Source organism: Carassius gibelio, chromosome B18 (assembly GCF_023724105.1).
Source record: "Carassius gibelio isolate Cgi1373 ecotype wild population from Czech Republic chromosome B18, carGib1.2-hapl.c, whole genome shotgun sequence".
Classification (NCBI taxonomy): domain Eukaryota; kingdom Metazoa; phylum Chordata; class Actinopteri; order Cypriniformes; family Cyprinidae; genus Carassius; species Carassius gibelio.
The window spans coordinates 22,018,802-22,046,254 of record NC_068413.1 but is presented as its reverse complement, the minus strand read 5'-3'; the positions used below and the strand labels follow the sequence as shown (position 1 = coordinate 22,046,254).

Genomic DNA, 27,453 nt, shown 5'->3' with positions numbered 1-27,453 from the left:
AAAAGATGAAAAAAATTAAAAATTAAATAAAAACTACAAAATGAATGCAACAATTTTGGACTTAGAGTACAAGGACCTTTAATCCTACCCAATACCTAAACTTAACAACCACATTTCTTACTATTATTAAACAGTAATTAGGAGATGAGACAAAAGTTGTAGTTAGTTAATAATGAAAACTGGACCTTAAAATAAAGGGTAAATAAATCTTCTTGTGGAGAGAGGAAAGGTTTGAGTCACCTCTGGCAAAGTCATGGACTTCTTGAGTTACAGCTTTACATTATAATAAAACTTACTTTTCTTCCCACTATCCACACCACTATTCCTCACTCCAGACCCACAGCCAGGACAATAATGGCAGGCCACAGCCTTGAGGAGGATGCGCACCCATGCCTGTCGGCAGCCCCCAACTCGTTGTTCAACCAGAACACGCAAGCCGATCTGCAGCTGCTACACATAACATATAATTCACACAAACTGCGGCAGGCGGCTAACCTGCTCTGAGAGAGAAGCTCACTGAAGACAAGTCTTCAATCACATCGGTCAAGAAAAAAAGGGCTTACAGACAGAATTGGGTGTATGCAAATTGTAAGAGCAGACATGTGTTTGGAATACAGTTGGCAGGTGAAGGTAGTAGCTGTGATCCTTTCTTAAAGGTGCCATATGCAGAAATTGAGGTAAAAATATCCATAACATGACCTACACGCATCAAAAGAATGTTTAGAAATAAGGGCGATGATTTCATAAAAAAAATGTCAAGTTATAGTGCTGCAGAGATATCAACCTTAATTAGCATTAGCATTACTAGCCCCAGCCCGACAGGTGTCGTAATACCAGTTTCGACCATGGGAGGCGGTATGCGGCCAACATAACCACCAGCCAACCTGCAATACACGAATAACTCGCACGGCTTGTGGGCGTGTACTTGAACCTGATGTCAATTGTGTGGAAAGTACAGCCCACTACTACTTCATTTCAGTTCAGGGAAGAAAGAGAAACTTGCAACATGTCTAACAGTAAGTTAGATGCTGTTAGTATTTCGCTAGAAGTTTGTTTTATATGTTTGTGTATTTGTTTTCGGGAAGTTATAACATAGCAATGTATCGAAGGCTGTTCGATAAACGTGCTAATGTTAGCGATGGCTAACCGTAGCTGCATTTGATAATCAGCTAGCTATAACTTAATGTTACCCATTATATTATATCAGAACTAACCTGCTCTGTCTAGTCTGTTGGTCTTCGTGTCCTCTTTGCTTTGTGGTTTTTCTGTGCGTGAAAAAATTGATGTGTGGCGTGAAAGCATGTGAAAAGAATCAATTGCGTGTGTCTCACGCTGAATGCTTGAGAGTTGGCACATTATTTCCCAAGCAGAATAAAGGACAGGTTGATTATTGCTGTTAAGCGTTTGTATTACTCTATGATGTGTCCCTGTTTGCGTACAGGGACATAAAAAATAAATTAAAAGTGATACGTGGACCAAGGTGTCTGAGATTGTTCATTTTAAGTAAAGGATCCTAATATTTCGTCCACAACAATATTTAATGAGGTTAACTTATTACTCCTTGTGGTTAGTTTGCACGAGATCAACAAGCTTGTTTGCTTTGCGGCCGCTTTAAATACAAAATAAGCATTCGATTTCAAATCTTTCTGCAGCGTCGTGAGCAGAGCGGCAAGAGCGATTTTTGACGCTCTAGACGCTGGTGGTGTGAACGCACAGTTAGGCTTCGGCTATGTAGTGTTGTTGTGAAAGTAGGGGCGGAGCATAGAGACTATGCCGTTTCTCGTTTGTTACTCTAGAGTAGACCAATTCACTTTATTGAGGCATACTGCCCCCATCTGTTATGGAATGTGGAGTATGACTTGATTTTTTTTGCCAAACATTACAGATGGCACCTTTAAAGAGCATTTTAAAGTTTGGCAGTGGAGATCAAAATAATAAATTGCAAAGTTGTGCAAAACTTCAATAGCAAACACCTCTTAAAACCACATTAAAACATAATGAACTTTTTTTTTTTAACTTTTTTTTTTTGCTGACTTATACATACCAAGTAGTTCATAATGCCATTCATCGTGAAATACAAAATTTTTCAATATTTTAAAAGGTGTTGATTTGGATTTTCATATATTCCTTTTACTCATGGTTGTGATGTCATTACTTAGATTTCTGAAGGGTCCTTACTCAAAATTTAGTTTCCATAAATGTTCTAGGTGAACTGGAAAGAGACTTCCCTTATAAACATCCAAGAATGTCTGTTAATTAAGGGACTTGATGTATATACACTCAACAAAATTATAAATGCAAACGCTATTGTTTTTACCCCCATTTTACATGAGCTGAACTCAAAGATCTAACACTTTTTATATGTACACAAAAGGCCTATTTCTCTCAAATATTGTTTACAAATCTGTCTAAATCTGTGTTAGTGAGCACTTCTCCTTTACTGAGATAATCCATCCACCTCACAGGTGTGGAATATAAAGATGCTGATTAGACAGCAGGATTATTTGGGTGCGTAACACCATTTGTCTTACGCAGTGCAACACATCAATGTATCTCTGTGCATTAACTGTGACATCAGCAAACTGCTGAACCACAAGACGCCATACACACTCTCTGCCATCTGCCCTGTACAGTGAAAACTGGGATTTATCCATGAAGAGAACATCTCTCCAATGTGCCAGTCGCCATTGAATGTGACCATTTGCCCACTCAAGTCGGTTATGATGATGAACTGCAGTAAGATCGAGACCCAGATGAGGACTACGAGCATGCAGATGAGCCTCCTTGAGATGGTTTCTGACAGTGTGTGCAGAAATTCTTTGGTTATGCAAACCTATTGTTGCAGCAGCTGTCAAGGTGGCTAGTCTCAGATGATCTTGGAGGTGAAGATGCTAGATGGGGAGGTCCTGGGCTGGTGTAGTTACATGTGGTCTGCGGTTGTGAGGCTGGTTGGGATGTACGGCCAGATTCTCTGAAATGCCTTCAGAGATGGCTTATGGTAGATAAATGAACATTTAATTCACAGGCAACAACTCTGTTGGTCATTCCTGCAGTCAGCATGCCAACTACAATCTCCCTCAAAACTTATGACATCTTTGACATTGTGGTGTGTGATAAAAGTGCACATTTTAGAGTGGCCTTGTATTGTGGCTAGCCTAAGGCACACATGTGCAATAACCATGCTGTCTAATCAGCTTCTTGTTATGCCACACCTGTGGGAAGTGCTCACTAACAAAGATTTAGACAGATTTATGAACAATATTTGACAGAAATAGGCCTTTTGTGTACATTAAACAAGTCTTAGATCTTTGAGTTCAGCTAATGAAAAAGGGGAGCAAAAACAAAAGTGTTGCGTTTATATTTTAGTTCAGTGTATTTAAAAAAGTATTTTGCTGGTAGAAAGTGGTTTATATTCCAGTATGTAACCAGATCTGAATAAAGTAAATATAGTATTCTCTTGTCAGTACTTTGTGAGTATTTTTTTTTTGTGGCTTTGTAACTGGGGTATGGAGGTTTAAAGCCAAGTTTACTCTCCAACTCAAAATATCTAACATCCTTGATATTCTCAATTCTCAACAATTTGTCTAACTCACACATGCTCTTTAAAATCTTCCTCCTTTATCCTCCTCCTCCCCCTCCTCCATCAATTCTAACAGTTGACGACTTTGTCACGTTCTTCATTAAACCATCAGTGCACAATTTTACACACCACAATCTGTCAAGCACATATTATCAGCAAACATACACTCATTCACATCCTTTTCTTCAATCTCTGAGGTTAGTCCTATTCCATCTCATCTCCTTCAAGACATTTCTCCTGCAGTTGTACCTGCACTTACACACATCATTAACATATCCCTTCACACTGGTGTTTATCCCTTAGCATTTAGACAGGCTCATATAACCCCATTACTTAAGAAGCCCACCCTTATAATCCATCTCTTTAAGAGAACTACAGACTGATTTCCATTCTTCCTTACATTGCAAAAACATTTGATGTGTTCAACCAAGTCACTGCCTTTCTCATACAGAACAACCTTCTGGACAGCAACCAGTCTGGTTTCAGAAGTTTAAATTCAACCAAGACTGCCTTGCTCTCAGTTGTTGAAGCCCTAAGACTGGCAAAAGCGTATTCCAAATTCTCATCACTAATCGTGCTGGATCTGTCTGCAGCTTTTGACACTGTTAACCACCAGATTCTCCTTTCAACCCTATTGGCAAAGGGCATCTCAGTAACTGCACTCCAGTGGTTTCAGTCTTATCTTTCAGATAGGTTCTTCAAGGTATCTTGGAGAGGTGAGGTGTCCAAGTCACAACATCTAACTACTGGGGTGCCTCAGGGCTCAGTTCTTGGACCACTTCACTTCTCTGTCCACAGTACATGGCATCACTGGATTCTGTCATTCAGAATCATGACTTTTCATATCACTACTAAGCTGATGACACTCAACTCTACCTCTCATTCCATCCTGATGATTCCATGATAGCTGCTCACATCTCAGCTTGTCTAACAGTAATTTCTTGCCGGATGAAAAACCATCTCCTTCAAATCAACTGCTTGTGGGTCCATCAAATCCATCGTTACATCACAAGTCCATACTGACTTGCACTGAAGTAAAAAGTCACCTGCTATATATTTGATGACCTGAGGGTGATGAAATTACTTTTTGGGGGGGGGGGTGGGGGTGAACTATCCCTTTTACAGTTATACTCTGAAATGCTACTAAAATAATTCATGACGAGATGCAGAACATTACACACATGTACTAAACTAATAATTAGAGCACAATTTAAGTATATTAGGAAATTTTTGTGACGGATAAGACAGATAGTTGTTGTTTTGCCAAGCTTTGTTTAGCCAGTCTGTGTGATGAATCATAGATCCCAGTGAGAGTCATAAACCTCTTAAAACCAGGTTTTCATAAAATCACTGGGACACTGCATTCATCTTGTGGCCTACTGATACACTTACTTTTATGACATAACACACTTCATCTAAGTCACAAACTCTATTGAACGAATAAGGAGAGAGGAGTCTGCAAAAGATAAATGGAGGTCCCATATGCCCATATTAGGCCTATATCAAAGCTACAGTGGGCCAGGGGAAATATGTGGGTCAAAAAAGTTAGCATTTTCAGCTACACAAGCAAGAATAATGATAAAATAGCCTCTAAAATTTAATTGGACAAAAGTCTTCTGAGGACAGATCCATTTTGTCCTCGCAAAACTGACAAAAATGTAAGTTGGCCAACTTTGCTTAAATTTATACCTTCTGTCATAAAGGCCAGTCAGAATTATGCCAAAGAGAGTGAGTGTATGCTCAGTGGAATAATTTATGAAAGAACCTAATCAGAAATGGACCCAACGGATCCTGTTCCCACACTATTGCGACACATTACTTCAAAGCCTTTTTACAAATAGCTCTTACATTTTTACATTTTCTGACAAAAATGTGAGTAGTGTTCATCCACCCAACACTAGGGTGTTCTGGGTGGCTGCGAAAGCATTTCTAAAGGGTTCTGTGATGTGGATGGATGTTATAATAGAGCAGAGGTCTGCAGCCCTTTTAATGGAGACTCACTGTACTGTAGCGTTTAACTCCAGCCTTAATTAAACCAACCTGAACCAGATAATCCAAGTCTTCAATAATGCTTGAAAGTCATACATCACTGTGGTGTGTTTAAGCAAATTGGACATAAACATTGTAGAACAGTCTGTCTTTAGAAGCAAGATCGAAGACCACACCTCCACTACAGAGCCCATCCAAAGGTTTCTATGATAGTCTGGTCCAGGGATCAGTAAATTAGATTTTATAGGAATGTTTAGTTGGGAATACAGCTAAACTCTGCAGGACAGTTGTCTTCCAGAGCTGGAGTTGCCTGTACCTGCTTAAATATATATGTATTGCATCTTCAAAGTCTCAAAGAAATAGCACATCCCCCCCCAATAAGCCAGATGATTTGAGTCATCTTTCAAGTCTGTAGGATAAACTTGCCTTGGCTTTCACCATTATCAATCCCCCACTCACTCATTACATTTATTCATTTACAGTAGCAGATGCTTTTGCTGCAACTTACAAATAAGTACAATGAAGTGATTCATACCGCTCATTCTGTTTCTCTTATTATATATAATTCAAACATAAACCTTAAAGAATTTTCCTTTTTAATGATCTGGTTGCACAGTTTTTTAGAAGCAAAGCTGTACTCACTGTAGACCTGGAGGTGTCCTCTGAATGCGGTGCCTCCTCTGGTGTTCTCAGCTTTACACTCATAACTCCCAGAATCCTCTAGCTGGATGTTGGGGATCTCAAGTACAGCCTGTGATTTGCGCAGACGGGCTTTTTTGGGGATGTTCCCACTCATCTTCCTCCAAGTGATAGTGGGGACAGGACTGAGAAAATCCAAAATATATATATATATATAAGAAACACATTTTTAATGAAGTTATATGTCATTTTATTATGATCTAATAGTTTATCATATCCCAGTTTGTTTGATAAAATTAACTAGCGTGATTTTGGCTCAATCAATTGTGTGTTTCCAACTGCAGATGAGGGAAGCATTCAGAAATCCTTTTTGAAAAAAATAGCTGCTCGCATAAAATTCAAGGCATTGATGTTTGCCTAAAAAACTACCACTGGCTCTGCACCCATTTACCTAAATTTGTTACTTCAGACTTATGTGCCCTCTAGAAGCTTGCGTTCTGCAAGTGAACGTTGCTTGATTGTCCCATCCCAAAGAAGCACAAAGTCACTTTTACGGACTTTTAAATTAAATGTTCCCTTCTGGTGGAATGAACTCCCCAACTCAATCCGAGCAGCTGAGTCCTTAGCCATCTTCAAGAATCGGCTTAAAACACATCTCTTCCATCGTTATTTGACCCTCTAACTTTAACACTCACTATTCTAATTCTATTCTTTAAAAAATCTAACTACCTTTCTAATCTTTTTGTATTCTATTTTCTTTTCATTTATTATGCAATTGTATATGTATGTGTGTATGTGTAAAGACCTCTAACTTGCTCTATTCTTTTATTTTTTATTCTGTCTGTTTTCTTTTTATTTATTATATTAGTTAAAATCCCATGCTACGTGTACTGTGTTAACCTAACTGAGACTTGTTATAGCACTTATATATCATTGCTCTTTTTGTTGTTTTTGATTGCTTCCACTGTCTTCATCTGTAAGTCGCTTTGGATAAAAGTGTCTGCTAAATTAATAAATGTAAATGTAATGTAAATGAAAAGCTGTCATTATTTTTGCAATAGAGATCCCCTTTTTTTTGGAAATATTGGTAGCATTTATTTTCTCCACGAAAAAAAAAAAGGAGTCAAACAGCGTCAAATAATTATTTGCTTTGATATGAATCACAACATTACATCCTTTGATTCGAAGCAAAACATATATAAATAATAAAAGAAAATAATAAAATAAATAAATAAATAAATGTATTAATGTCAGAATTTTTTTTTCAAGACTGTGTATTTAATATGTTTTATAAGTACTAAATAAATCTAATGATGTTAAAGACATAAATCAAATCTGTTAATTGATTGTTATAAGTAAAAAAAAATATATATATACGTATCTATATTCAAATATACTTTCATTTGATTGGATTCAGTTGAAGTGCTTCATTGGAGTGAGTGTCACTGCTGAATACAGATGAATGTCAATAAATTGGTTTTAAAAGTAACAGCAAAGTCTTTTATTGATAGATGAGCTCTATCTTTTACTTTTTAGGGTATTTCCTTATCAGGAATTTGACTTTTACACATAATTTTACTGTAAAACATGTTGAAATCACTGTGACTTGTGGCTTTTACTGAAGCATAAGTCATCCACTAACAACATCACAAAAACCAGTTGTTGCGATCCATTCTAGGTTGCGAAGCAGTGTACTTAGTATATTCTTCATCTTCAAAAAAAAAAAAAAAAAAAAAAAAAATTCCTTTATCTCTGCCCAAAACGTGTATCTGGTGATTTGTTAAAGCTGATACAGAGGTCTTTTTGAAAGTACGAACAGGACAATCTGATATGGCAGCTCTCTGTAAGTGGCTGTGTACTGGGTAACACAATAAACGTCTAGATAGCGGTGTAGATAAGCAGTATTTGTACACTGCCATCCATCCCTATTTGTGGCTGTGGCGGGCATGTGATATGACCTCCTATGTGCGGCACCCGCGTGTAGATAACCCGCTCTATCAGACACGATCAGCACTGCTACTTGGTGACAGCTCCATTTCACAGCTTTCCAACAATGGAAATGTGACGCCGAGGAAAACCCAGACACCAGCATCAATCATCTGCAGGGCTTTTTACTCCTTTTGTCCCTCTACATCCGCTAAAATTGTACAAGGACATTTATCCACACATACTGAAATTTCTTTCCTGTCAGTTTTAATCACGGTGGGTCTATGATAAATTCATGGGGTCATTTAAATTGTAGAATAAACATTTAGTCTTCGAAGATTTAATTTTGAAGTTTAATTTTAGATATCAACTAATTTCAATTAAATTCAAGTGCATTGCTAGATGTCGATATTATTTATCTTATGATTACTAATCAAACAAAAAGTTCTGGTTTTGAATTTTGATCTTAAAAAAAAGTTCTTCTAAATAAATATTTCAAATGTCACATACGATACATCATGCTGTTATGTATTATATGGTATGATATAGAAGAAACTGAGCAAAATATGCAACACTATGTGTAGCAAGGAGCGAGGAACGAGTACACTAGGGATACACAAAACAATAATACTTTAATCCAACTTTCAAAGTGTAGGGGAATTTACAGTTAAAACCCAAGGACCAGATATGTCGCAATGAAGACCAGGACTCAGATATGAGTTCAATTAATAATAATAATTTTACTTGAAGAAAATAGTTAGCAATTTCATCAGCAGAAGTCAGCTTCAACACTCTCGAAGGAGTTCGCAGGCCGCCCCCCAGTACAATACAAAATCAACCACAGTTATACCCTGACAGAGGATACTAATTGCGTCAATACATGAGTCAACAAAATTCTGATTGGTTCCAAAACCTAGATAAACTCTCCAAAGACGTATATCTGATATGCTGGACACTGGCAGTTGATCGTTTGTCCTGGGACTGTCTGAGCTTCTCCCTGTACAGACAGATACTAACACACGTACACAGAGAACTTATCTAAAATTCAAGGCTTTCTAGCACTGGCGAGTGTCTTATCATTACGGTTGGATACACACACATAATATGTGGACATTAATCTTGAGGAAAAGAAATACAGCACACATAAGGTTACACATTTCACTCTTGCTATAACTTGATTAATAGTCAAACAAGAAATCATGTAATAAAATAATTAATATCAGTATGAAGGATATGGCAAATCGGCATCCACTCCTTCAGTCCCCCGTTTTAGATCAATGTGGGGTCTAATACCCCACATCTGGTCTAATAAATGAGGTCAGGTGTAGTTGTGATGCATGCTAAGAATGCAGGCTGTTGGTCAACTTAAGCAGGTGCATATACTTAAGATCTCTGGTACTGGCTGACATTTCTAGCAATAAACACATTATTTTGTACAAAATACTTCCCATAATCATTCTTACTTCCCATATACATTCATCTACTTACTTAATCCCACAATATCGCCACTTGCACTAGTCTTTCTTCACATAATGTCTTTTCCAGTGAATTATTCTGTGTGTCCCTCTACCTGGAAAAGTGTCCTCCATCCATATATACTTTCATCAACATATCTTTGTAAATACCTCTCTTCCTACTACAGCTACTTCACACTTACCCTCTAAAACAAAACATTTATCCAACAGCCTTAAGACTAAATTTGCATATTCATTAACCAGATTTAACAAATCATTAAAGAAAACCGCATACACTATAACCAATTCATTTTTTTTTTTTTTTTTTTAACCCTTAAGAAGGATATTTGCCTTATTTGTTTTCTTTTAGCATGTTTTATACAACTATGATGAATTTCAGTTAATTTGGTCATATCTTAAAATAAACTCATTACAATAAACGTATATATATTATTCTCTGGAAGCCGGGCTAAATGAATAACCACTGTTATTGCATTCCTGACATATGTCAGACCCTCAGTCACCTCACAGATTTCAAATATAGACATTGCTTATAACCTGAATCCCAGTAAAGATACCCTTATTTTATGAAAATCTATAATTTTCCCCATCAATGGTACAATTATAGAGATTGATTATCTATTTTACCCTTTCATTCCAAACTTGGTGTTAAAAACACAAAAATAAACAAACCAAAAATAAGTAAGATCAATATTGAGCCATCTTAAAAAAAATAAAAATAATCATAATCATAATCATTATTTCCTCGAAAACCTAGAGCAGTTCCTAGTTTATTACTTAATAGCCCTTTTATTAAGTTTTACTTTCACCACGAATCCATTTGCAGTCATCATAGTTCACATGCTGCTTACACATACATTAACCATTAACCCAAACTTGTCATTGTTAACAACATTTGATCAAAATTACATTTTAAGTATCGAAGTGTCTAACTTCAAAAATACAACTAACCTATCCACTTATTGTCATGCATGTATTTTATACCAGGACATTACTGTTAACCATACTCATTGCCTTATTATTACCCTTTTTTTTTTTTTTTTTTTTAAATGTAAGTCTTGTCAATTATCATACCATATTACTGTACTCAGATTATATTAATGACACATTCAGAAGCAAATCCTCAATACCTCGTATTAAGTCAATTTAGTTCTCACTGTTTTGTCAGTTAGAAATGCTTACACATCAGCTACGTGATCAATGTCTTTAAAACCTTTGTTCATGTTTGTCATTTGGCAGTGATATTTATTTACTCAAAATTATTATAAACTGAAAAAGAGCACACAGATTTCCCAATACTATTACTAAATGAACAATACTATTACTTAGTTCTAAACGCCCAAATATTTATTAAAGAGACATCCTCAGTTTCTGTAAATCTGTATTGAAACAGTATACATTATCAAAAAGCCCTGTCAGTGTTCACAATATTAATTTGATTTGACCTGACAGGTGTTCATAAGCAGCTCCATAGAGCCTATTACAATTGTTTTGTTCAAACAAAATTTATTATTATTATTTTTTTTTTTTGCTGTGCTATTTCAATTAATTCAAACCTCTTGTTATGGATTTGCTCCATTAAGGGGCTATCCACACGTTTTTGTTCAACTTATCTCTGTTCTACATAAACCACTACATAAAGCTTTTGCACTATATTACACAAGCAGGATTCACTCCTTTGTTTTCCCACCAGGCTTCTTTATGTGAGGGTGCTCTCTGGATAATTTGGTTAGTGACGTAGCCAATCTGTCACTGTTTTTCTGCCGTCAAGTCTAAAATATTTACCTTCACCATTCAAACAACAAAGTGTTAACTTGTTAAAATTTAGACCCTCATTTAAATTTAGGCATGGATTTTAAACCCATTTTGGACGGCAAACTTAAATTTCACAAATCCAATCATATAAACACTCTTTAACATATTAATCCAGAGAGTGATTTAAATCAGCATTATAAAAGACAAAACAAGTCATTATTACCAGTAGCAGACAGAGCTGGATAACCAATCCACTTCAAGCTCGTCCCATGTTCGGCATTGTCTTTTCATTAGTTTCACTCAGAATTATCGACTTCTGTAAAGTAATTTCACTTAACACATCTGTAATGATAAAACACTCATTCCAGAGGTTAGTGACTCAATTGAAACAAAACAGGAACAGAATTGTCCCCCAATAATATATATATAGCCATCCTCATGCATGCACATACTTAACACATTTATATTTTAACAGCTCATATTTAAGGTTTTCCTTTTGGTATTAAATCGGAAGGATTTAAACTCAAACATTGTCTGTGCATTTTACCAAGTTTGTACCTAATCTCTTATCTAATCTCAAAGTTTGCCTGTTCATTAATGATTTTTTATTTTGAGAAAAATCAGCTGTTGTTTTGGTCTTAAAATTATTGCTCTGTTTTGGTTACTCTTTCTTAGCAGGCCAATAATAGAAGAAGAGCACTATCCCTGCCTCCACTCAAGCACTCTCTCTCTCTCTCTCTTACTGTGCAAAATATTATTTATTTATTTATTTTGACAATTTTTGCCAAACTTTAACTTAGACTATAATATAAAATTCATTACAACATATAACCCTAAATTATTCAAATAAGTTAAAAATGTCAAAGTTTCTAGATCTAAAATCTCAGTTTAAACTGTTTAAAATACATAATGCTAGGAACATTTCTTTAAAATTATTTTTACCTTACATGCTTAATTCCCTTAACCTTTGTTATCTAAACCATCTCTTGATTAAGCAGAAGCAGTCTTCATTTTTAGCCACCACCATATCTTGTTATCATCTTGTGTCATTCCTAATGACCTGCATGAGTAAAGACTATGATATAGACATATTAGTTCAATATCATTTTAGCCTCATAAGAAATTTTTGTCTCAAAATAATGGCTGTCATCACATGGTCTCAGATGGTTCTTGAAAGCCCATTGCCATTAACTCTTTATAAATAAGCTCCTTGTCCTCAGGGTGTGATCCCCTGGCATAGTTGCATCAAGTTGTGGACGCTTGTCACAACAATCAGTCAAGGAATGCGGTTGCTGGTGATCAGGTCTGGAGGAGCTCACATTTTGAGGCAGATTGCTGTACTTCCTACAGTTCCCCTCTTAATGATGCTCTAGGCCTATCAAGCATCCGCTCAACTCCACTACCATCTCACATATAACACCTCCCTTCAGGGCAGGTGCCCAGTGGCGGTGACCCCCTGCCTTAGGTTGTCCCCTATTGGCCAGAAGAGGATCTTACCCGTCATTGAGAAATCACCTCATGCACACTGGTAACCACTCTTTCCCGTTGCAACATCCTCGACAGTCTTCTTCCAGAATCCAGTATTTCCTGCAGCTTAGGAAAGGTGCACTCAAGAACCATGAGAGCCATTGACAGCACCTACTAGTGTTAAAACATTGAAAAAGGTTAATCAAACTAATATTTAATCGCTAAACTCAATTGGATACCTCCAAACTATCATGCTGAGATTACTCAGTGAATTTATTTTTCACACCCGTCCATTCATTGTAATTTTCTGTTGCTTCTGTAGCTGCAGCCATCAGGCCCTGTATGATGGTGGAGACTAAAAATAAGACAGATAAGTTACTGGTCATAGAACAAATAGCAATACAACTGTTTAACTATGCAAAATTATTACATCTATAGCTCAGGGTCTGTATTATGATTTTAAAGACCTCATGTCTCTTCAACAATTGCTTATTGTTATTCATTATTTTTATAATCTCTTATTTCTTACATGCATTGGGCAGTTGAACATTTAACTACCAATTGCCCTCTTAATGCATTAAATCTGAACTCTTTTTAGCATGTCCTTTAGCATCTCTGCCTATGATTTGACTGAAACACTGTGCTGTACTATAAATATCTTATCACTTAAACACAAGCTCAGATAACGGCATTTTAGCTTACTTTGAATGAGAGAGAGAGAACTCTGAGGGATTCAGGACTCGTAACAATGCATTTTCATTCATTTTTAACATAATTTCATCGTACTATCATTTTACTCTAGCCCAGTTTAAAACTTGTCAGAAATTATATGCATTTTAAAAATAAACATCTTTATATTTGTATTTTTACTTTATTTTCGCAACTCAAATGTTTCTCAAAGTTCTTTGCAGTCATTGTCATTACTTTTACATCAACTTGTATTTATCCATTCACTTAATTCTGGCCATGGCTTCTGAATTTCAACATTGGTTTTAAATCTGTCAGAGGTTATCTGACCCAGGTATATTACTTTGGGTCTTGCTAGCATGCTGTCTTCAAAGTTACTTTGAAACCCCCGTTTATGTTACTTGTTTACAACTTTATCATCTCATAAACAAAAAATAATTTTCTTTTCTCTTCTTTTTTCTTTTTTTATGATGCTGCGTAACTATAATTTTGCAATCCAACAATAAAATTACTCTTTTGGCCAAACATTAGTAAATATAGAAATTACATTTTTTTTTTTTTACTCAGAACATGTCTCTGGTACTTTCAAAGCTTAAGCCAGAGTCATGGTGGGGGCCAGCATGAGATAAAACAACGGCTTCATTGTAGTCAAAGTAATTTTATCTTTTTTAACAAAACATAAGCTTCTAAGTTTTTCCAAAATGCCACTGCCAATTTGTGTGCCTACAGTTTTTTTTTTTTTTCACTAACCCAGAATTCTGTTCAGTATTCCTTGTCAGGACTTTCAACAATTATATAGGAACTGGAACAGGTCTTATGATATCATTCTTTGTCATTTAAACCTTCTATGCACAGAGAATCAGATTAAATCATCACTCAGTTACTTCTGGGATTATTTTTAACAAATCGGCACATACATTTATAAATGTTTATTTCTCAGGTTCTTTCTAAGTTTAAAGCCAATCAAGTTTTTGTTTTAACATTACAATCAGAATTAAAGCTCAGACTGATCATTCTTTAAATGAATTCAGAGAATATATATATTTTTTTAAAGTCAGAGCTTCAGAGCCAAACTGTTTACAGCATTTGCTCTCTTCTGTTTCATTATTTCTATCAGGGCTGACCAGGTTACCTAATTTGTCAGTCATATTTCTATCATAAACCAAAAACATATTGAGGCGGCGATCTTACCAACAGCACTTGACTTCTGCGTGATGAAATTGCAAAGTATATTCCAGAATTTCCATATACTGGTCCAATCCAATCAGGGTCATGAAAACTACATTTTAGCTCTTTTGGGGTTGTTCCTAAGGCATCCCAGATCAATCAATACTTTCCCTTTGCATATATCCCTATATTTTTATAGGTGCACATATGAATTATCACTATTTATTTTTAAACACTAATTTTGGATACTCTTTTCCCTAACCACTGACCTGGCCTATTTCTAAGCTCGGGGCGCCCCTGTCTGTAATGGTGGGTGATCAAGAGTTGGAAGAGCGAGATACGACTAGAACCCCCGTCTAGCGTCTTACATTCTTCTCGGGATTTCCCATACCCCTACTTTGGCTTACCCTGGCCGTAAATGCACTGCCCTTTATGGCCTCTCGTGCTTTTCGGCTTTCTGTGCTTGACCCAGCACTGCCTATTTACGGCTCTATGTGTCCCTTGTCCCTCGGTGCTTGACCCAGCACTGCCCTTTACTGGTTCACATGCCTGTTAAGAATGCGTTTTTGTCCCCCCCTGGACTGTGCACACCTAGAAACAAATTTTTACGTCTCTCTCTAAGACCTATAGGTGTGCACCTGTTCCCTCTGTAACTGTACACATCTCTAAATATCTTATATCAAGACCTACCGATGTGTACTTGTACCCCTTATACTCACAAGGTTACTTATTTACAGGTATATTGTGACACCAATTTACCTACTCCACCCTGGAGCTGGTGTCTACCCCCTCACGTCTGAGTGAGTCTATCGTTCCTCCTTCTCTCGACCCCCTCCACTTACAGACAGTCCCTACCAATAATATTAAATCTAAAATCTTTCCTACCTTGGTTTGATGATTGATCAGGGATGTCAACAAAGAACTATTGCCCGCCGATCCTCCACCATTAACTGTAGGGGAATTTACAGTTAAAACCCAAGGACCAGATATGTCGCAATGAAGACCAGGACTCAGATATGAGTTCAATTAATAATAATAATTTTACTTGAAGAAAATAGTTAGCAATTTCATCAGCAGAAGTCAGCTTCAACACTCTCGAAGGAGTTCGCAGGCCGCCCCCCAGTACAATACAAAATCAACCACAGTTATACCCTGACAGAGGATACTAATTGCGTCAATACATGAGTCAACAAAATTCTGATTGGTTCCAAAACCTAGATAAACTCTCCAAAGACGTATATCTGATATGCTGGACACTGGCAGTTGATCGTTTGTCCTGGGACTGTCTGAGCTTCTCCCTGTACAGACAGATACTAACACACGTACACAGAGAACTTATCTAAAATTCAAGGCTTTCTAGCACTGGCGAGTGTCTTATCATTACGGTTGGATACACACACATAATATGTGGACATTAATCTTGAGGAAAAGAAATACAGCACACATAAGGTTACACATTTCACTCTTGCTATAACTTGATTAATAGTCAAACAAGAAATCATGTAATAAAATAATTAATATCAGTATGAAGGATATGGCAAATCGGCATCCACTCCTTCAAAAGTAATACATGGGACATATAATCTCTGACCAACATGAACTGAATGGACTAGGGTTTATAAACACAGGATTAGGTGCTAGGAATGGCTAATTAAAATGGTACAAGACACACATGGGGAGTAAAAACACAAAACAAAGAGTTCAGGGGCATGACATATATGGCCAAAAATTTTAATGAAATTCTGATTGGTTTTAATAATTTATAACTTTATAAAATGCAAATAACATTTTATTTTGTCATTTTAGTTGTCACTGTATATTTCCCAGTGATATCTATAACCCCTTTCACAAGTGTTCGGCAATTGTTCCCGGGTCGCTAGATTTTGCACTTTCACACTGCCAATGATTACCCGGGATATGTGCAAGCTTTCACACACCACCCGTAAAGGTCCCGTGTAATGTACGAGTTGAAAACGTTAGGTACGTTATTCTTTAACTGAAGCAAGCGAACGATCTTGGCGTCAGCACGGAAAGTGAGGAACAAACTGATCTCTGCTTCATTACAGTTTGCACATATTTTTTTTTAGTGAACGTTTATCTTCCTTCAAAACAGCCGGTAAAAGAGTCACGCGATAATGCGCATCATCACTTCGACACGGAATTAGATCTGGCTTTTGTTCACACAAGCGCTCGTCCGGGGATTGAACCCGGCAATGTTACTAGGTGGCCGACCCGGGTTCAATACCAGAATCAATCCCGAGACGCGTTTGCTTTCACACAGAAGGCGACCCGGCACTGTTCCGGCAATATGCCGGGTCCAACGTGCAGTGTGAAAGGGGCTTTTGTAAGATATAAATATACTTGATTATCCACAGAGCCCTGATCAGTTGAAGCCTCTAAAAGTATCAGTAATTATTCTTTTTTAAGGTTAATTTAATCAAGGTTAAATTAATTTTAAGGTTATTACAATTTGAAATCAATTCAAATAATTGTAAAATGCACAATAATACTCCACTATATTCTTATGAGTAAAATGAGCATTCATATTGTTTGTATTACCCTGAAAATGTTCAAGATAAAATCATTTGAATAAAAAAAATTCATAACAAAATATCTAACCGTTATTTCTTAAGTGGTACGAGAACTATCCAGAAAGGTTATACCTTCAGAAAAATGCCAGCATGCATGAAAGCAGCCTCTCTTGTAGCCCCGGTAACATTTTCGGCACCAGCCCTATTCACCTTTATAAGCTGGCAGTTTGCCTTTGAAAGTTTACGGTACAATGCCGGCTCTGAAAAGCATCCCTGCAGACATTTTGGGCAGAGCACTGGCACTACTGACAATAAACGCTCTAGCCTTCTCCCTGCACACAATGCCAGCCCTTAGTCGCCCTGACTGTTAGGTTGTCATACATACTGAGTGACAGCATGAGAATAAAAGCAATTCTTAGTTCAGTTTAGTTCATTATGAGGAGTGGCATTTTCTAATAATGTGCACTGATAAATCATTTATTTCTGGGTAAGGGGGGCGAGGCCTAAAGTTCACTGGAGGATTCGCTATCGGCACTAAATGAGCTGCCAACGAAGGGAAAGGCCACTGGTGAGATCTCAGTGATTTCTCCATTCACTGAGCAGTGAGCTAAGAGTCTGTAAAGTTTAATTGGACTAAGAGAGAAGCCAACATGAATACATATATTAATGTCTAGGTTTAAGTAATGACTTATTATTCTAATGTGGATAATTAATTGTAAACGACATTTCCTCACAAAGGGGTCCTTGAAGGCACTGTAAACAATTACTGGGCCCTTAGAACAGTTTGGCTTAGAAGGTGTTTGCGCTTGATAGGCTTTGCATTTGAATTATTCATTACAAATAACAAACGCAAATAGAATTACAGCACGATGACACTGGATTATGTGTTTAAAATGCAGAATCGCACTTCCTTTATGCAAAACGCCTTATCAGTTCTGTTAAGCTACAAACTGAGAATCCCAAAGAAAGTTCTACAGAATGCAACCAGACAATGACAAATAAAGCAGAAAATAACACAAACACAATGTTAACAATATATACAGTACAGACCAAAAGTTTGGACACACCTTCTCATTCAAAGAGTTGTCTTTATTTTAATAACTATGAAAATTGTAGAGTCACACTGAAGGCATAAAAACTATTAATTAACACATGTGGAAATATATATGGAATTATATACTAAAAAAAAAGGGTGAAACAACTGAAAATATGTCATATTCTAGGTTCTTCATAGTAGCCACCTTTTGCTTTGATTACTGCTTTGCACACTCTTGGCATTCTCTTGATGAGCTTCAAGAGGTAGTCACCTGAAATGGTCTTCCAACAGTCTTGAAGGAGTTCCCCGAGAGATGCTTAGCACTTGTTGGCCCTTTTGCCTTCTGTCTGCGGTCCAGCTCAGCCCTAAACCATCTCGATTGGGTTCAGGTCCGGTGACTGTGGAGGCCAGGTCATCTGGTGCAGCACCCCATCCCTCTCCTTCTTGCTCAAATAGCCCTTGATGCCTTCAGTGTGACTCTACAATTTTCATAGTCATGAAAATAAAGAAAACTCTTTGAATGAGAAGGTGTGTCCAAACTTGTGGTCTGTACTGTGTGTGTATATATATAATTTTCCGTGGAATAGTTTGCTTGAAAAGTAATACCTCTGTGGTTAATATTTTGTTATATTAGCATAAAATGATATAAAAAATTTCAATCAACCACTCCATCCTCTAAACATCAACATCTGCATTCACTGGTCACACTTTATACTTGCTATTTACGAACCTTGATGATTTTTGCCCTTCTAATAATAAACTCCTAATTTGCTGCTTATTAATAGTTAGTAAAGTAGTCATTAAGTTTAGGAACTGGGTAGGATTAGGGATGTACAATAATGCCATGCAGAATATGGGCTTTATAAATACTAATAAACAGCTAATATGCATGCTAAAAAAACAACTAGTTAATAAACATAATTGGTCCCTAAACTAAAGTGTTTACCCATTCGCCTATATAGTATATAAGCAATCTGTTTTATTTTGCTATTTAATTCTAGAGAAAGAGCCTTCATATAGCCTCTTATATACGGTATTAACTAAAAACAAACCCAAAGTTATGGCAGCAGTTTCTGATCAAAGAAAATCAGAGAGCATTTTTTACATGATCTCTTTATGTGTAAGCGAGCAGCCTGGCATGGCGAAGCACATCTTAAGCATGTATGGAAAAAGCCTCCCCGGTCAATCACTGATGTCGGAGTGCTTTTCTGCCTTCCGGCTGTGGGTCTGTACCAGCCACTTTCATTTCTCACTGTGCTATCCTTGACCATATGTGAACAGAACAGATATTAAAAGCATCCTCCAAACAATGGCATGTACAGACTCTCAAATCGCTCTCCTCCCTCGCAACCCCTGGCCCTCACCCTCTCCCGCCCCGTACAACTATTATGAGAATATACAGCTCCCAGGGGCCGAATCTCGGCGCTGTTTCTACACCAATCACAGCAAAATTGCCACTATATCAGTTATGGCACAGAGTTCAATACTTGTGGAGAGCTCATTTAACAGCAGAGCGGAGTCAGGGGTAAAAATAGCTATCCTCCTGGTACCATCTCATCTCTGGAGGATGCATTCTGCTCTCTATTCTGAAAAGAAAGTGGTTTGACTGGTTAAATTGGTCGTAATTATGATTATTAATGATTCCAACAGCAAAAGAGGTGTTTCAAGGGAGCGACGGTGCATGTTCTGCCTTTGTGTGATAGAAAGGCACCTTCAGGTGGCGCAATGTCGGGAAGCCGTCTGGGTGGGGGTGGGTTGAATGTGCCAGCATACTTACTTCCCAAGGGCAAAGCACTCCAGCCTCACTGTGACACCTCTGGCTGCCAGCACTGTCTGGGGAAAATGTGCTTCAATTTTGGGCTCGTACTCCCCCATCACTCCTAAAAAAAAAGAAGAAAAAAAAAAACATGCACAAAGGTAAGTGTACATGCTGCATTTTGCTGTCAGCAAAAAAATACAATTTACAATATTAATTACAATTCAGTTTAGCTTGTACATATATATATATATATATATATATATATATATATATATATATATATATATATATATATATATATATATATATATATATATTTTAACTAAGAATAGTAATAGCAATATGTTTCATAGAAAACATAATTCATTTAGCTGGTTTATGAGGTTCAGCAAAAAAATACAATTTACAATATTAATTACAATTCAGTTTAGCTTGTACATACATACATATATATATATATATATATATATATATATATATATATATATATATATATATATATATATATATATATATATTAACTAAGAATAGTAATAGCAATATGTTTCACAGAAAACATAATTCATTTAGCTGGTTTATGAGGTTACAGGCTGCATTTTCTACAATTATATATGGCAGTGTAAAGTTTCAAATAACACAGGCACCCGTCACATGCTATTTGTATTTGCATTTAAACGTTAGCATGATTCTAACTCTATAGTCATTACCTTAAAATTCACTTACTTAACAGCTGATGTAAGCAGTGTTAGCTATCTTGCTAACTAGTGTCAGACTTTTACTGCATCCGAATAAGTGCTTACTCCCAAATTTTATAGTATGAAGAAAACGGTGAGCCAAAAGAGCAGTATCCTTGAAGGCTCGGTGAAAAAAAAAAAAGTGAATAATATGTAATTTTTACAAAATGATTCTATAGTGCATCTTTTGCATTTTACAACACTTATAGTGAGTGGTGCTAAAAGCATATTCAGTTTTATCCAAAACAGATGAACATGAATCTAGCAACGTTGGTCGAACATTGGTTGTTGCATATATCGCATCATTAAATGTCCAGTTAGTGGCACTAAAACATTAATGTTATGATAATCAGTCTTATTAATAGCATTTTAACATAATGAACCACCTAACCTTACTTACACTATAAACCAAAAGCAAATTTTAGATAAGCTGATTTCTTTAAACTTGTACCTGATCACTTCGCATTGCAAATGTTCCTATACCAGGTGAGCTACAGAGCATGTTTACTACATTTTCTGTTTCTCCAATTGTGTTTTTTATTTGTGTCACCTATGAAGTTTTGGTTTCTTGCCGCTGTTGCCTCTGGCTTGCTTAGTTGGGGACACTTAATTTCCAGCGATATCATCAACATGATTGCACAGATACTATTTGAAGTGAACTGAGCTGGACGATGACATCGCTGAATCAATGATGAACTGATATTAACTGAAAACCTACAATTTTGACAACACTACCAGACACATACTGGTTTAGTAAAGCTCTTATGAAGTCTCCCGGAAGAGATCTGAACACATTTTATGTGTCCCTTAGCACCTTCATATGTGGTTGTAGTGATTTGATCAGTGTGTCTTGAGTGCATTGACACCCAGCTTTTAGTGCAATCTGACTGTGATCCACTTGCTGAAGTGAACAGGCATGTTTAAAGGCCTTCAAGTGATTTTATACTGATACGTTAGCTCTGCTACTCCCTACTCAAAGGGGCAGCACACCTCTAAATATTTCTGTTTGTAGGTGTTGGATCAGCACATTACTCACACCTTTTGCCCCACTCACATGAAATTCCACCTTGGCATCTTCCCGGTTGCTTTTTTGAAGACTGTACTCATTAATTAAAGCTTTTGACAGGAAGCTTGTGCTTCCTGTGCACTGGGCTTGTGTTTTATTTTTTCTTTTGGTCCGTGTAGGTGCATGTAGGTTTAGTAGAGGCCTGAGGTGCTCTTATATGATGGATTACATCGCTCATGAGGACTCTATCCCCTGAAATATCCAGAGCAGCTGCTCTAGAACATTGACCTCACAATCAATAGTGCAACAACCCAAGACATTTTATAAAAGTGACAACTGTACATATAGCAGCCCCAAAACGTTTGTGGACACTTTATGTACAGTTATGTTTTGTTCCACAAAACAAAACTACAGAGCTTTGATCATAAACTAAGCATTTAAATATCATCTTACTAGGACATATTATTGGGAAACATAGATCAGCAATTGATATTTATTTATGAAGTCTGCTATACAGTTACAAATATCTCATTGATTTACATTACAAGCTATCAGAATTTCGTCTTTAAATTTGGCCATATAAAATATCAGCAAATGCACTAAACTGCATATGTTTGCACTTGAGTTTTTTCCTCCCCGATGAGCTCCTGTATCATATTATACAAGAAAAATTAATAAATAAAGAAATTAATAATAAATACATTTTCTTTCATGTTTTGTTTAAAGGATCAATAAACTGTTCTATTAAAAAAAAGAAGAAAAAAAGAAAAGAAATAAAGGTTAGCCTATTTGTCCAATCTCATTCATCAAGCTACAGGTTAAAGATGGATATTATTCTTAAAGGGTTAGTTCACCCAAAAAAGTTTATTAGTTTGCATTTTTCTCTAAGAATCCTAGGTGTATATGACTTTCTTCTTTCAGACGAATCCAGTCAGAATTATATAAAAAATTGTCCTAGCTATTCCAAGCTCTATCATTGCAGTCAGTGGGTGCTGACAGTCCACAAGTCGTCAAATAAAGCACGCGCATTCATAATAAAACATGCCTCTCATGGTTCTGGGGGATGAATAAATGCCTCCTGTAGTGAAACCATGCATTTTTGTAAGAAAGATATCCATATTTCAAAAGTAATAAACACTTTTTTCTCACTTCCATTATCTGTCATACGTGGAAGCCGTTCTGGTGGATGGCATAGGACGTTGGCATTGAATGATAGTGACGAGTGTGGAGAGATATCAAAACTAAATGCTGGTCATGAATTAGAAGTACAAACCGAGTATTTGCAAAGAAAAACGTTGGAGGATTTCGATATAAACCAAGAGGAGACCTACTTTGCTAAAGTATGGATATTGCTCCTATAAACAAACTCACGAGACTAGCATATCTCAGAAGTGTGTGCGCTGCGCATACGTGCTGCACCATCCGCAAGAATGGCTTATGCGCATGACAGATAACGGAAGCGATAGAAAAGTGTTTATCATGTTTGAAATATGGATATTTTATTTAAGAAAACACATGGACTCAATACAAGAGGCCTTTATTCACCCCCCGGAGCCATGTGAGGTATGTTTATTATGAATGTGCGCAATTTATTTGAAGACTTGTGGACTGTCCAACTGCAACACTCGCTGACTAAAACAAAAGAGCTTGGGAATAGCCAAGACAATTTTTTATATAACTCCAACTGGATTGTAATTTTCATTTTTGGGTGAACTAACCCTTTAATGCATTGATTAATTCCATCTACTGTACAAGAGTAAGCAATCTCCTGGATTTACAATTTAGCACAACAAAGCTCGAGGGATCACAGCAAACAGGTGCCACGGTACGGCAAACCCAGTAGAAGCCAGTGACAAAGAGAGGGAATTCTCCACAGTAGCTCGCATGACAAGCTGCTAAACTAAATAATTTTGCAAGAACACTATAGAGGCCGCTGGGAAACGGGGCGAGATAATTTGTCCTCGAAACAGCACCACGCTGGAGTCTAATTGATGTGCAGAATTCCGTGGAATGCAGAGGAATCTTGAATGGCTGCATTTCACTTCTGCAGTCGTAGCTGGAGGACACAGATCCTTTGTTTATTCATGCGGATGTTGTGAGCGCCCATCTATATCCATTTGCTGAGTGATATGTCAGCTGGCATTGAGTAAGTCTGCAATTACGAAGGGAAACACTCCCATTCAGGGGCCTAATTATAATAATCAGTCTTATTAAATGGGAAACTGGTGTATGAATTTTACATGAGAAAGTATTTCTTTCCTTTTCACACTTTGAAAAATATAATAAATATTGCAATTGTGCCTTAATCTAGAACATGTCTCGACCACCACTGGTGAAAGCAAAAGATTATATAAAGTGGAAAATTGTATGCCGTTTGACACTTTAAACGGCCCTCCAAAATCTTTCCACTGGCAATCTACTATATTTAAGCAATATACACACACTTGTGTGATATTACTTTTATTCAGTAAAGTGAATAAATAAGCAAGGAAATAAATAAGCAAGAAAAAACAGTGGCACAAAGGCACAAATTCAGTATGTGCCATAATTCTAGAGATCTCCCAAACCTCTGTTACTCATTTGAAAAGATCAATAGCACTAGAAATGAAGTCCTTTTTTCTGAGAAGTTATTGAGATAACAAGAAGGAGGCTTGACTGTGTGATATGGCTTTTACACAGGATAACAAATATATTTCCAAGCAAAGCTATGGTACAACAACTGCAACACACTTTAGTGACTGACGGGACGCACTTTTATTTACTCCAAATGAGTATATGTAATAAATTTTATCAAACGAAATATTTCTTGCTGAACCTTTTTGTAATCTCTGTCTGATGCTTTGCACAAAAATGACTTAAAATTATTTTTTCAGAGTAATTTCTCCAAATTTGATGTGCGGTTAATTTGATGAATTAATCACCACTTCATGTAATTAATTAGATTAGTGACTTACTGAGACAATTCCATACCTGAATGAATCAGCATATTTTCAATGAATTGATTGTATGAATGATCAACTGATCCACTCATATATTCATGTTTCCTCCCTGAATAAATGAGTGCTGTTGTATGAATCAGTTTAATAAATGATTTGATGACTTCTCCAAATGAGTCAGTATAAAAAAAATTGATTGAAAATTGATTGAAAAAAATGATTGAAAGAATGATTCAATGACTCATAGACAGTCACTGGTTTTGTTCCTGAATTAATCAGCAATAGTTACATACTTTGTGATTACGAACCTAAATTAACCAGTGTTTTTGAATGAATTGTTCAAATGAATGATTTGAAGGATTCACTCATATTAGACAGTCACTTGGTGTAATCACTTTCTTATGTAACCTGCAGAAAGAATCACTAAAATCTGTCCACGAATGCACAGACTGACAAAAAAAAAAAAAAAAAAAAGAGAGCATCAGCGATTTTACAAACCTGCTTTTGAATGGTGATCAAAGATGATTTTTGGTCACGGACTGCTGAAAACATGACATCTACAGAACCAGGCCAGCAGGGACCAACTACTGAAACAAACCAGCTAAACTCTGACCACTTGCCTATGCAGCTGTAATCTACAGCACATTTATTATTTTGTGATAGCAGTCCATTTTTCCCCAAACAACTTTTCAATTTCAATCTCAATCTCCTTACTTGTTACACATTTATGATTCCAAAGCCATCCCATGTGTATAATACATTTGCAATATTAGATTGTTTTACGCTGCAATGCATTTTCTGTGTATCCTATTTAGTGTCTAGAAGGGCTGAAATTGATAAGACTGAATTCTGGGCAAGCTGTGCCAAAACAAACACATGAAAACCCTTTTTTGTGTGTGTTGCGATGTCGATTTTCGAATCACAATTTAATTCATTTATTAACATGGAATGGGGTCATTTTGTGCTATGCAATTTTCCTTTTCTTTTGTTGTGCTATGCAGAACAATCACCTGATGAAAGTCTGGGCATCCATCAGAACTTTAAAGCTTTTACATCCAACTGCTAATGAAAAAATCCATTATCCCAATGCTGGGCTTCACATCTATTTTCTAATGACTAAACCAAAGCAAAAGTGCAAATTGAAAGCAAACATAACTCCATGAGAAAATCTACATGGTGGTGCAGAAACTTCTAAAGGGCATTTATTCACTTTTATGTCATTCCAAACCTTTATTCTTTTTTTCTTCCTATATTCACACAGCTCTTGTCCATGCAGTCAAAAAGAATGGTGGGTTACCAAAAAGTTATCAAAGTGCTTTATACACATTTTTTTTTCACTATATCCTATGCCATCTAAAGTCATGCAATAGTTTCTATAGACTTGGAATATTTTACACAAATCATGGCTATTTTTGGCTTTATGATGCTTTTAGTCATTTTTTGAAGCTTGACAGTGCCATACAATTTTACTGTATGGATAAAAGCACTATGAATATAGTGCTAAACTTTTATTTTACCAAAAAGAAAGAAAGTCCCTTGGGCTTGGAAAAACACAAGGGTGAGTTAATGATGACCAAATGTACATTTTTGGATGAACTACTCCTTGAAGACAAAAAATAAATGGATGGTCTGTTGGAAACAGATGACTGTCAAGGTCCTTGTTATCCGTAACAAAAGAAAGCCTACAATTTAATTGTCAGAATATTTAATGTGTGATCATGTGATGCAGTGCATCATCACAACACCATTTCACTTCCCATTAAAATCACAATTATGAGATGTGTCATGACGATTCATTCTGTAGTCCACACTGCACCTATTGAAGCATTTATATACATCCTTAGCATGTCCACTCAGTGTCTGAACACATCACTGAGGCATAACTCATAAGACCTTCTTAAAAAGTATTCCTGAAGGCCCAATAGATGTTTATTGTGACATCATGATGTGAACTGAAATGGCAGTTTGAGAGAAATGGCCATCATGAAAGGTCATTCTGATTTCTTGATTAGTGTGGCAGGAGCTTTTACAATATATATTTGTCCTGGTCAGTGACCTAATGCAGGGGTTGAAAAATGCAAAAGATGACAGTAAAAATTGACAATGCGGCCAGTTGTGAAGACTTAAAAAAAAAAATATTTTTGAGATTTCATTTTTAAAACTAAGGCTGTCAGAATAAAAGAATTATTGTTTTAAAATAGTAAAATATTAGCATGATTAAATTCTTTAAAGTGTTAAGAATGTGTGAAAACATTTATTGAATTTCTTTTAAATAGCCTTAAAATAATTTCCATCGGGTATACTAGCGCATTTATGGCTAAGCATGATTTGCATAAAAAAGAAGTGTGCTTGCGCTGAAAAGAATGACACTGGCTTTATTTAAATATGACTGGCACAGTGCTACACCAGTACATTCCGTCATTCTTCAGAGTGCTCAAACATGTTATGTGAGCTTATTTACAAGAGTGACAACAGCATTCCACGATTAAATTAACTCTTGCAAAATTCAGCTAGTGGCAACTGTATTTATACAAAATCCACATAATGTGTACGAACCCCAACTAAACAACTAGATGTTAGTCCAATCCTGCATTTTTGGGGTAACCATTACTATATGCTAGTAATGAAAGAAAGGCTAGTTCTGTCCAGAAAGGCTAGTTCTGCCAGATGTTAATGTAATATAAACTTTACAAGCACACAGCAAAACAAAGTAATCATTAATACTACTTTAGTTCAAATTTGGGGACATTATGTGGGCATGAAGTA

At 36.4% G+C, this 27,453-nt stretch overlaps 1 protein-coding gene and 1 long non-coding RNA gene across 3 annotated transcripts in view; both read right to left on the bottom strand.

The window, feature by feature from the left end:
* Window positions 1–27,453, bottom strand: part of LOC127977144 (contactin-5) — a 288,917-nt gene that overhangs the window by 73,550 nt on the left and 187,914 nt on the right. For both annotated transcript variants that reach the window (XM_052581846.1, XM_052581848.1), the window contains exons 8-9: window positions 20,030–20,132; window positions 6,212–6,393 (exon numbers count right to left, since the gene is read on the bottom strand). In XM_052581846.1, coding sequence (XP_052437806.1) covers window positions 6,212–6,393; window positions 20,030–20,132 — 285 coding nt within the window. The remainder of the gene's footprint in view (window positions 1–6,211; window positions 6,394–20,029; window positions 20,133–27,453) is intronic.
* Window positions 10,718–16,255, bottom strand: LOC127977146 (uncharacterized). The gene is made up of 2 exons (XR_008158121.1): window positions 11,055–16,255; window positions 10,718–11,021 (listed from the first exon to the last, which is right to left on the bottom strand). It is a non-coding gene; the product is annotated as an uncharacterized LOC127977146 (long non-coding RNA).